This window comes from Entelurus aequoreus, linkage group LG02 (genome assembly GCF_033978785.1).
Source record: "Entelurus aequoreus isolate RoL-2023_Sb linkage group LG02, RoL_Eaeq_v1.1, whole genome shotgun sequence".
Taxonomy (NCBI): Eukaryota; Metazoa; Chordata; class Actinopteri; order Syngnathiformes; family Syngnathidae; genus Entelurus; species Entelurus aequoreus.
This window is the reverse complement of record NC_084732.1, coordinates 53,958,029-53,970,627: the sequence shown is the minus strand read 5'-3', so window position 1 is coordinate 53,970,627 and position 12,599 is coordinate 53,958,029. Positions and strand designations below refer to the sequence as shown.

General features: G+C 40.2%; 1 protein-coding gene across 6 annotated transcripts in view; it reads left to right on the top strand.

Moving 5' to 3' along the window:
• plekha7b (pleckstrin homology domain containing, family A member 7b) overlaps positions 1-12,599 on the top strand; it is a 254,813-nt gene that overhangs the window by 230,278 nt on the left and 11,936 nt on the right. For 5 of the 6 annotated variants that reach the window (XM_062029101.1, XM_062029110.1, XM_062029090.1 and 2 more), the window contains 6 exons: positions 105-216; positions 339-538; positions 3,280-3,471; positions 3,566-3,677; positions 3,804-3,895; positions 7,012-7,233. In XM_062029101.1, the coding sequence (XP_061885085.1) occupies positions 105-216; positions 339-538; positions 3,280-3,471; positions 3,566-3,677; positions 3,804-3,895; positions 7,012-7,233 (930 nt within the window). The remainder of the gene's footprint in view (positions 1-104; positions 217-338; positions 539-3,279; positions 3,472-3,565; positions 3,678-3,803; positions 3,896-7,011; positions 7,234-12,599) is intronic. The other variant, XM_062029081.1, reaches the window with a different exon arrangement.

Below are 12,599 nucleotides of genomic sequence, written 5' to 3'. Positions count from 1 at the left end.
CTTAATTATTCACAAACCCCGTCCGATGCTGATTAGTGGCCCATCGATCGGCACATCCCTATCTTATTCCGCAAATGTTTCACTGTTTGTTTGTATGGGAACAGCAAGAGAGAGTCCAAATGAGAAAAGAGCTTTGGAGGATCGAGGATGTGATCGCAGGCCTCAGCAGCAGTAAAGCCAACTACAAAGTCACTATCTCCTCTGTGACCAACCCAGGTACGAAAAAGGTGCTCCAATAGAGAAATGCCACTTATTGTACATTCATCTTCATGTCCCCAGCAAGATTATTATGTTGTTGAATGTGTGTACTTATTCACATCTTTATGTACTCCCCCTAGAGAGGAAATTTGTGCCTTCGGTGTCAGCGTCATCAATGCCTTCAGTGGCTGGAAGCCCGTCTGCTATGGAGATGCAATTGTCACAGCAGCACAGCCCCCACCTCAGTCCCAGTAGCCACAATGCGACAACAACCCCTATGCTACCCTCCAGTCATCAGCCCTCACACCACAACACAACTAGCACTACTACACTTAAATGGGTGAGTCACACAATGTTGTTGATTACACAAATTGTAGACAATCACAAAGGAGTTAGTTGGCAATGATTAAAACAGGAATTATTCTTCAAAGTTGACTAGTGTATGACTTACTGTACTAAAGGGTTGCTGGTGCAATGACCCAACTGTGAGGATCTGTTGCCCGGATCATAGTTTGTTTGCGTTTGTGATCCACTTGTGGTTTCAGTTCTGTTTTCAGCACCCTTGAGTGTGTGTGTTTTGGTTGTCATGGGTACTGATTATTTTCACTTGCCTCTGATTAGTGTTCGGGACGCTCACCTGTTCCCAGGCACTAATCAGAGAGATATGTAATCCATCCTCTGGCCTCACTCTGCCTGGTGTTTTTGTTTGCTCCCATGCAACAAAGTTACGCCTCGTTCGTGCTCCTAGTCCACGTTTTGACTAGCATCCTTTTGGCCAACCCATTCTTGTTTTCCGTGCCGTGGGCACCGCGCAGCATATTTTTGTCTGCATTTAAGAATGAATCATTCTTATCTGCAAGCTGCTCCTGACGTTCCTCTGCATCTTGGAAAGACGACCTCCGGCATCACGATGCCATGACAACGTAACACCAACATTCTTACTATGAATACCTACACCAAACACAGTCATATTGAAAGCAAAAGAAACATTCCGCAAATATACAACCATGCATTTCTAGTTTTAATAAAATTAATCAATTAAAACATTTTTTTTTATTATATACATATATATATATATATATATATATATATATATATATATATATATATATATATATATATATATATATATATATATATATATATATATATATATATATATATATATATATATTTATATATATATATATATATATATATATATATATATATATATATTTATATATTTTTATATATATATATTTATATATATATATATATATTTATATATATATATATATATATATATATATATATATATATATATATATATATATATATATATATATATATATATATATATATATATATATATACTTATATATGTATGTATATACAGTATGTATGTATGTTTATGTATATATGTACAAAACCAGTAAAGGTAGCATGTTGTGTAAAATGTAATTAAAAACAGAATACAATGATTTGCAAATCCTTGTCAACTTATATTCAATTGAATAGACGGCAAAGACAAGATATTTCATGATCAAACTGAGAATTTTTAATTTTTTTTGCAAATAATCCTTAAATTAGAATTTAATGGCAGCAACACATTGCAAAAAAGTTGGCACAGGGGCATTTTTACCACTGTGTTACATGGCCTTTCCTTTTAACAACACTCAGTAAATGTTTGGGAACTGAGGAGACCAATTTTTGAAGCTTTTCAGCTGAAATTCTTTCCCAAGTTTGCTTGATTTACAGCTTAAGTTGTTCGGGGTCTCCGTTGTCGTATTTTACGCTTCATTATGTGCCACACATTTCCAATGGGAGACAGGTCTGGACTACAGGCAGGCCAGTTTAGTAACCGCACTCTTTTACTATAAAGCCACGCTGTCGTAACATGTGCAGAATGTGGCTTGGCATTGTCTTGCTGAAATAAGCAGGGGCGTACATGATAACGTTGCTTGGATGGAAACATATGTTGCTCTAAAACCTGTATGTACCTTTCAGCAGTAATGGTACTTTCACAGATGTATAAGTTACCCATGTTTTGGGCACTAATACACCCCTATACCATCACAGATGCTGGCTTTTCAACTGTGCGCCTGTAACAATCCGGATGGTTCTTTTCCTCTTTGGTCCGGAAGACACGACGTCCACAGTTTTCAAAAACAATTTGAAATGTGGACTCCTCAGACCACAGAACACTTTTCCACTTTGTATCAGTCAGCGAAGCCGGCTGTGTTTCTGGGTGTTGTTGATAAATGGCTTTCGCTTTGCATAGTAGAGTTTTAACTTACACTTACAGATGTAGCGACCAACTGTAGTTACTGACAGTGGTTTTCTGAAGTGTTCCTGAGCCCATGTGGTGATATCCTTTACACACTGATGTCTGTATTTGATGCAGTACCGCCTGAGGGGTCAAAGGTCACGGGCATTCAATGTTGGTTTTTGCCAGAGTACCTGGGAAGAACAGATTAAAACAATAAAAAATACATTAAAACAAATTTGGTCATAATAAGGAGGTAGATTGACCAGTAAATCGACAGCTTTGCCTTCCGGCTTAACTCCTTCTTCAGCACGACGGACCGATAGAGAGTTTGCATCACTGCAGACGCCTGTCGATCTCACGATCCACGCTCCCCTTACTCGTAAACAAGACCCCGAGGTACTTGAACTCCTCCACTTGGGGCAGGATCTCCTGCCCAAGCCGCAATCCCTGGTTTATCGCTGTTAATTGTTCAGGACATGACTACAATTGATGAAATCTCACAAAGTAGGACTCATTCATTATAAACTGAATATTTTTATAGCTACAACATAAACAGAATGTTCATGTTTACAATATTCTAAATACATTTTTCAACATTATGAGAGCCCCCTTTACATTATTTCACCCTTTACACTTTTTAATTCAGCTTATTGATATGGTCTCCTCTAGTGGCCAGTACTACTGTAGTATTTATATTTTTAGTTCATTTAAACATTTCTCTGCTCAAAAATGCTTAATTTAGAGCAAAAAAAATCTACAATGTGGTGAAGCTGCAAAAGTTGAAGCGCAATGTGGCGAGGGACGACTGTGATCACATGTTGTGTGTCCAGGCTGAGGAAGACGTGCCTCCCAGACCACCTCTACCTCAAGTGTACAGTCCTGATGAGCATCCCCCAGCAGTGCCCCCGCTGCCTAGGGAGACCACAGTCATCAGACACACCTCAGTCCGCGGCCTAAAGCGACAGTCTGACGAACGGAAGCGGGACAGAGAGATAGGCCAGTACACCAACGGAGACATTAAGGTACAACATGAGATTCAGTACAAAAGCTGTGTCAAAAAATACAATGGTAATGTGTGTACCTATTGTTGTGACCACGTTTCGGTGTGTGTGACAGGTGGAACTCAGACCTTTCCTGAGTGATCCTGAGCTAGTGGGTGTGGGAGACGGCTCCAGCAGTGTGACAGCTTTAGGACACGAAGGAGGTTATCAGACGTTACCGAGCAGAGGTATGAGGATGTTGTACAAGTAATCTAACTGTACTATCTACGGTAAATTCATTTTTTAAGTAGCTAGCAACATTAACAAACATATAAGCTATCATTCCAAGTTGTGAGTTTTTTTTTTCTTCCAAGGAGTAACTGGCTCCACCCTCAGACTGAATCAGTCCTCCAGCATTTCGTCTTATGTGACCCTACGGAGAGCAACTTCAGCTCCTGGTGTGAAGGTGAGACTCACAGTGATAGTAGCAAATCTAATTCAGAATATTAATGATCACACTTGCACAAACTGCATTTATGGAATGTGGTTAAGAAGTTAATGCAGAAGCTCTAAATGCCAATTATTACTGTATGTACCATATTGTGGTTGACAAGTTGTTAAAACCCCTTTTCCATTAATTGGAATTGCTGTGATTAAAATTCAACTATTTTATGTCAAATGGTCAATAGTCAATAATATATAATATGATATTAAAACTTTGTAGGTGTATTTTATTAAAGTTTATCTTAAGCCCCTGAAGGACCCAGCAATGCATTGTTGTCCTCTCTGTGTTTCACAATCCAAACTGCGTAAACATTTGGTAAAATGTATTCCATTATTTTTTTTTCATTGTTAGAAATCAAGTGGGTTTTTAAAGATAGATGTTAAAGGCCTACTGAAATGAATTTTTTTTATTTAAACGGGGATAGCAGATCCATTCTATGTGTCATACTTGATCATTTCGCGATATTGCCATATTTTTGCTGAAAGGATTTAGTAGAGAACATCGACGATAAAGTTTGCAACTTTTGGTCGCTGATAAAAAAAGCCTTGCCTGTACCGGAAGTAGCGTGACGTCGCAGGTTGAAAGGCTCCTCACATTTCCCCATTGTTTACACCAGCAGCGAGAGCGATTCGGACAGAGAAAGCGACGATTACCCCATTAATTTGAGCGAGGATGAAAGATTCGTGGATGAGGATGCAGGATGTATCTTTTTTCGCTCTGACCGTAACTTAGGTACAAGAGCTCATTGGATTCCACACTTTCTCCTTTTTCTATTGTGGATCACGGATTTGTATTTTAAACCACCTCGGATACTATATCCTCTTGAAAATGAGAGTCGAGAACGCGAAATGGACATTCACAGTGACTTTTATCCCCACGACAATACATCGGCGAAGCACTTTAGCTACAGAGCTAACGTGATAGCATCGGGCTTAACTGCAGATAAAAACAAAAGAAATAAACCCCTGACTGGAAGGATAGACAGAAAATCAACAATACTATTAAACCATGGACCTGTAACTACACGGTTAATGCTTTCCAGCCTGGCGAAGCTTAACAATGCTGTTGCTAATGACGCCATTGAAGCTAACTTAGCTACGGGACCTCACAGAGCTATGCTAAAAACATTAGCTATCCACCTATGCCAGCTAGCCCTCATCTGCTCATCAACACCCGTGCTCACCTGCGTTCCAGCGATCGACGGAGCGACGAAGGACTTCACCCAATCATCGATGCGGTCGGCGGCTAGCGTCGGATAGCGCATCTGCTATCCAAGTCACAGTCCTCCTGGTTGTGTTGCTGCAGCCAGCCGCTAATACACCGATCCCACCTACAGCTTTCTTCTTTGCAGCCTCCATTGTTCATTAAACAAATTTCAAAAGATTCACCAACACAGATGTCCAGAATACTGTGGAATTTAGCGATGAAAACAGAGCTTTTTGTATTGGATACAATGGTGTCCGAATACTTCCGTTTCAACCATTGACGTCACGCACATACGTCATCATACATAGACGTTTTCAACCGGAAGTTTAGCGGGAAATTTAAAATTGCACTTTATAAGTTAACCCGGCCGTATTGGCATGTGTTGCAATGTTAAGATTTCATCATTGATATATAAACTATCAGACTGCATGGTCGGTAGTAGTGGGTTTCAGTAGGCCTTTAAATCAATAATCTTAGGTAGTTTTGATAACATTTTTAAGTAATTTTAAGACCCTGAAAATACACATTATTCCAAGGTCCTCTGTGGTGGACCAACAGAGTTCCACTGTAACGTCTCGCTTTCATGTTGTGAGTTGTTGCTAGGCAGAGTTCATAGATCTCGTAATCATGACGGCATCATCTGTAAATGCAATTGACATACACTATATTGCCAAAAGTATTTGGCCACCCGTCCAAATGATCAGAATTATGGTGTGAGGTTGTTTTTCAGGAGCTGGGCTTGGCCCCTTAGTTCCAGTGAAAGGAACTTTGAATGCTCCAGGATACCAAAACATTTTGGACAATTCCATGTTCCCAACCTTGTGGGAACAGTTTGGAGCGGGCCCCTTCCTCTTCCAACATGACAAAGTCCATAAAGACATGGATGACAGAGTCCGGTGTGGATGAACTTGACTGGCCTTCACAGAGTCCTGACCTGAACCCGATAGAAAACCTTTGGGATGAATTAGAACGGAGACTGAGAGCCAGGCCTTCTCGACCAACATCAGTGTGTGACCTCACCAATGCACTTTCGGAAGAATGGTCGAAAATTCCTATAAACACACTCCGCAACCTTGTGGACAGCCTTCCCAGAAGAGTTGAAGCTGTAATAGCTGCAAAAGGTGGACCCACATCATATTGAACCCTATGGGTTATGAATGGGATGGCACTTCAAGTTCATATGTACTTTTGGCAATATAGTGTATGTGACAGTGGCACCCTCGTGGCTGTTGGTATGAGAAACTAGAGGCTGACAGAGAGCTGACAAGAACATGAAGTTAGACACACACAAACATACTGACAACAACATGGCAACAACTCCAAAAACAGGACACATGTATTTCCCAACTATATTAATGCATTTACCGGAATATAAGTTTTTTTTCCTTTATAAAAAGACTTGAAAATTACATTTATAAATGCTGACCAACGGGTGGCCCCAAATCACTTCTCCATAAGCGAGTCAGAGCTTTTCTTCCTGTCACTCACAAGGAGAGATACAGCTGTGGCAGCTGACAGTTAAACTGTTGCTGAGCTAAGAAATATGATTTTGTATTTATTTTTTGCAATCTTGGAGCTATTTTACTGATGCTACTGAAACATGATACTAAATCATATTACATTGTGTGTACTGTACTTTTGTTTTGTATTTAATTTGATAACTTTTTATAATGTATCTTAAAAAAGAGGGGACGATTTATACCAGGGGGCACCTCAAGTTTTAGTTAGTACGGTACCGTACATGAAATCCATATTGGAGACGAAGACAACTTTTGTTAAGGCAATGCTCCCTTGCCATAATGCAAAGTCATCACTTCCCCTCACTTATTTCCTCCCTTGTGCATCTTTGTGCACTATCCTGTGTCTCCCAGGAGAGATCAAAAAGTGCCCTAGAGCGTCTCTACTCTACAGAGGCGGCGCCTCAGCGTGGGAGGATGAGCGCTGACGAGCAGCTAGAGAGGATGAAGAGGCACCAGAAGGCTCTACTGCGACAACGCAAGCGCACCTTGAGCCATGGAGACCGCCACGCCTCCCCGTCGTCACGCTCCTCCTCGTCGGCATGGACGCGCCCTCTTTCAGCGGACTTTGGTTCTGTATGTTTTTAATCTAGAGCATCAGCACACGTCACACTCTCATGCATGGCGGCGAGCAAACAAGAGAGTGAACACCGAACTCTCCAAAGTAAACCATTAGTAGTGCATGCGTTTTTACTGTACATTTACAAAATGTACTGAAAGTGTAAGGACATTTTCTGCTATCATTTATAAATAGTTTCACTGAAATTCACCAGACGTTTTTAGGACACAATGCCTTGTAGTTACACTAACTGAAATCATAAATACATACAAGTACATTAACACATCTTTTGTAAATCATTCCAACTGTCTTTCTACTGTAACTCATCCTTCTTTTTCTTTAAAAACATATTCCGCTTTTAATCATCTTAAAGTATCAGCTGCCATAGAAGACTTTCCAACTACAGTGTAAACAAAAAGTTAACATGAAACTCTGTGGTCCAATATGCCAGGCCACATCATCTAATAAGGGCTAATGAGCCCGTTCAACAGTAATAAAACATTTAACATTTAAAAGTATAACATTGCCAGAGAGCATACATTTAACAGTATGTTTATTCTTGTTATTGCAGTTGTGTAACACTGCATCACACTAAAGGTAACCATTGCAGTAGGAAGGGGATTTATATGGCCCCATTCATTGCAGTTTACCTGACACATGAAACGTGACAAATTAGGGGGGTGTACTATCCACTGAAGCTGCCAGACGGCAGTCGAGTGTTGAATATCTTAAAATGTGTTTAGTGGCAATTCCAACTTTGACCCCAGTGTCAGTTGCTATGTGGAGTGGCACTTTCCAGCATTTTCAGCAGACTGCATTGTAAAATGATTAACCCCCCACCTTCCTCTCTCAACTGAGATCCACCCAAGAATGGGGTCATATAAATCCATTCCCCACAGTATATAAATACACACACGATAATAAACTCGATATTGATACAGTAGTACGTCTTTGAGAGTGTCTATCAAAGAGTATCATTATTAGCAGGTGTAATTTAGGAAGGTTTTTCTATGCTGTAGCAATTTAATATCTTGAATGCCATCCATACATTTCACTGCTTATAATCTCCAATATTGTGTTCTGAAAGCCTCCTCCCCTTATCACACTCAGTCCTGCCCTTAACAATTGGAAGTCAGTACGATGGCATCGGATCATCTTCACATTGTATTATTATTTTGCATGGACATTGCTGATGTTTTTCCTTGTTCTATCCAAAAAAAAAAATCTTAGAACAGTGAAACCTCTCCGATCAGATAGTAAATACATAATCCATCCCAGATGATCTCCATACAAGAATATCTTTATTGCATGGGAAATAATTGAAACAATTACTTGTAAGCTTCAGTTAGTATAGATTGACTATACATGCAATGTTTATAGTAACATTTTAACACTCTTAAATCAGTCAAATAAGTGAACCACAAATCATGTTAACACCTAAAATCAAATAAAAAAATGTTCAACACCATTGAGGAGGTTGTAATGCAAAAGTGATTTACATCATGTATCAGCATTTTTAAAATTGTTTTCAAACAAGGGTAAAAGTTAACCACCATTAGTTATAATGAAATGTGAATACAACAAGCTATTCTATTTAACATAGATTAAAAGGGATTTACAGAGACTCACTGCTTTAAAAGTGAGGATCATGGGAAACAATTAAGACCCTTATACTCTCATGTATAAACAGCAGATTCCAGCCATACAATGTAATTTATGCAGGATAGCCCCTTGAGATGCAGTATCTTGTTTTCAAGGGGTCCTCACAGGGATTGCGAAAATCTCTTCCATAAGAAATGCCTACCGTATTTTCCGGATTATACAGTAAATCGCAACATTTTTCCCAAGCTTTGAACTCTACAGCCTATATAATGGTGCGGCTAATATATGGAACTCTGTCAGCTGTAAATAGCTGGGGTTGCAAAATAGACACAAAGAAAATCTAAATTATAAATCCTTTGATGCTGGGAATAACTGAACTGAGAACTCATTATAAGTACGTTTGACATCTCACGTGACAGCTTGCAGGACATTTTATTAGTTGAGAAGTATATTTTTGCCAAAGACTTTGGTCAAATTTGGAATTCTATGTTCTTGTTGCGCTACACAAGCAAAGGCCACGTGAATAGTTACTGTAGATGGATCTCGTGAACTCATTTTAAGTATTATTAAAATCCATGTAACTGTCAAATATCACATAGGAGAATATACAGCACATATATTTGTCATGATCTGGGTGAATGATGGCCACTAATTTGAACAAATAGAAATACCCAATAACACAGAGGCTTATCATCATAGCTTATCATCTAGTATGTGCACCTATGTTGATGCTCAGAATGTGTGTTTATTGTAGATAAAGTGCATCTGGAAAGTATTCACAGTGCTTCACTTGTTCCACATTTTCTTATGTTACAGCCTTAATCCAAAATTGAATACATTTACACTATATTGCCAAAAGTATTTGGCCACCTGCCTTGACTCACACATGAACTTGAAGTGCCATCCCATTCCTAACCCATAGGGTTCAAGATGATGTTGATCCACCTTTTGCAGCTATTACAGCTTCAACTCTTCTGGGAAGGCTGTCCACAAGGTTGCGGAGTGTGTTTATAGGAATTTTCCACCATTCTTCCAAAAGCGCATTGGTGAGGTCACACACTGATGTTGGTTGAGACGGCCTGGCTCTCAGTCTCCGTTCTAATTCATCCCAAAGGTGTTCTATCGGATTCAGGTCAGGACTCTGCAGGGAAGTCAAGTTCATCCACACCAGACTCTGTCATCCATGTCTTTATGGACCTTGCTTTGTGCACTGGTGCACAGTCATGTTGGAAGAGGAAGGGGCCCGCTCCAAACTGTTCCCACAAGGTTGGGAGCATGGAATTGTCCAAAATGATTTGGTATCCTGGAGCATTCAACGTTCCTTTCACTGGAACTAAGGGGCCAAGCCCAGCTCCTGCCCCACACCATAATTCCTCATCCACCAAATTTCACACTCGGCACAATGCAGTCCGAAATGTACCGTTCTCCTGGCAACCTCCAAACCCAGACGCGTCCACCAGATTGCCAGATGGAAAAGCGTGATTCATCACTCCAGAGAACGCGTCTCCACTGCTCTATATTTAAGTGGCGACGTGCATCCAACGCTTTGCAATTGACTTGGTGATGTATGGCTTAAATACAGCTGCTTGGCCATGGAAACCCATTCCATGAAGCTCTCTGCGTACTGTACGTGGGCTAATTGGAAGGTCACATGACGTTTGGAGCTCTGTAGCAACTGACTGTGCAGAAAGTTTTTGCACTATGCGCTTCAGCATCCACTGACCCCTCTCTTGTCAGTTTACGTGGCCTACCACTTCGTGGCTGAGTTGGTGTTGTTCCCAAAGTTTTCCGGTTTCTTATAATAAAGCCGAAAATTGACTTTGGTATATTTAGGCCGAGGACATTTCACGACTGGATTTGTTGCACAGGTGGCATCCTATGACAGTTCCACGCTGGAAATCACTGAGCTCCTGAGAGCGGCCCATTGTTTCACAAATCTTTGTAGAAACAGTCTCCATGCCTAAGTGCTTGATTTTATACACCTGTGGCCGGGCCAAGTGATTAGGACACCTGATTCTCATCATTTGGATGGGTGGCCAAATATTTTTGGCAATATAGTGTATTTTGTCCTCAAAATTCTACAGACAACACCCCATACCAACAATGTAAAATCGTTTTTTTTTTGTTTAGTTTTTTATTTAGCAAATGTATTAAAAAAAATATATATATATATATCACATGTACATAAGTATTCACAACCTTTGCTCAATACTTTGTAGATGTACCTTTGGCAGCAATTACACAAACCTATCTTTGGGCAGTTTCGCCCATTCCTCTTTGCAGCACCTCTCAAGCTCCATCAGGTTGGATGGGAAGTGTTGGGTTTTAATCCAGGATGTCTCTGTACATTTCTGCATTCATCTTTCTCTCTATCCCGACTAGTCTCCCAGTTCCCGCTGCTGATAAAAACATCCCCACGCCATGCTTCACAGTAATGGATGGTATTGGCCTGGTGATGAGCGCTGCCTGGTTTCCAACAAACATGACGCCTGGCATTCACACCAAAGAGTTCAATCTTTGTCTCATCAGACCAGAGGGTTTTGTTTCTCACGGTCTGAGAGTCTTTGGTTGGTCGATTGCTCCAGAGATGATTCTGATTCTGGAAGGTTCTCCTCTCTCCACAGAGGAATGCTGTAGCTCTAACAGAGTGACCATTGGGTTTTTGGTCACCTCCCTGACTAGACTAAGATGAATGCAGCAATGTACAGAGCTACAAAGAGCTGTACATAAAACCAACGCTTCCCATCCAACCTGATGGAGCTTGAGAGGTGCTGCAAAGAGGAAGGGGAGAAAATGCCCAAAGATAGGTGTACCAAGATTGTGGCATCGTATTTAAAAAGACTTGAGGCTTTAATTGCTGCCAAAGGTGCATCAACAAGGTATTGAGCAAAGGCTATTTTTTGTATTTTTTAAATACTTTTTTTTTTTTTTAAATAAACTTTTCACATTGTTATTAGGATGTGTATATGTGTGTATAGTTTGGAGTACAAAAATAGATGTATTCCATTTTGAAACAAGGCTGCACATAAACTGTGGAAAAAGTGAAGCACTATAAATACTTTCCGGATGCACTGTTTGTGTGTGTGTGTGTGTGTGTGTGTGTGTGTGTGTGTGTGTGTGTGTGTGTGTGTGTGTGTGTGTGTGTGTGTGTGTGTGTGTGTGTGTGTGTGTGTGTGTGTGTGTGTGTGTGTGTGTGTGTGTGTGCGTGCGTGTGCGTGTGTGCGTGCGTGCGTGTATGTCAGTGGTTGATCTAATGTTTTTAAAATAAACATTTGTTTTAGTCATGCTTTTACAGCACTAATTGCTCAACAGTACGTACACTGACTGGCCGCTACCCAACAACGTCCAAAATGAAAGATGTATCATAGAATCTGCATTCGCAAATATTACAGCCCTCGTGTTGGATCTCAAGGGAGAGAGTAGAGATGTACAGAGTAGAGAATCCACACGGTTATATATTATTGGACAAGTGTGTTATATGGTAATTATATTGCGTTGTTTTCAAATGAATAAACATCTATTGAACTCTGTCATGTTTCTTTACATGTATTTTTTGTCTGTATTTAAGAGTGTTTGTGTTGTATTTTACTGGCCTTGACGTGTTTGTAGCTCATAGGTAGCATGCTGTGTTTACTTTTTTTATGTTGGCATGCTTGTCTACCTGTGTTATTTCCTTTTGTTTCCCTTACACCTGTACAAGTCCTTAACTACACACAAACACGCACACACACTCCCTTCACTCTTTCCAGTGGTGTCAGGACACGAATGATGACTATTTTAC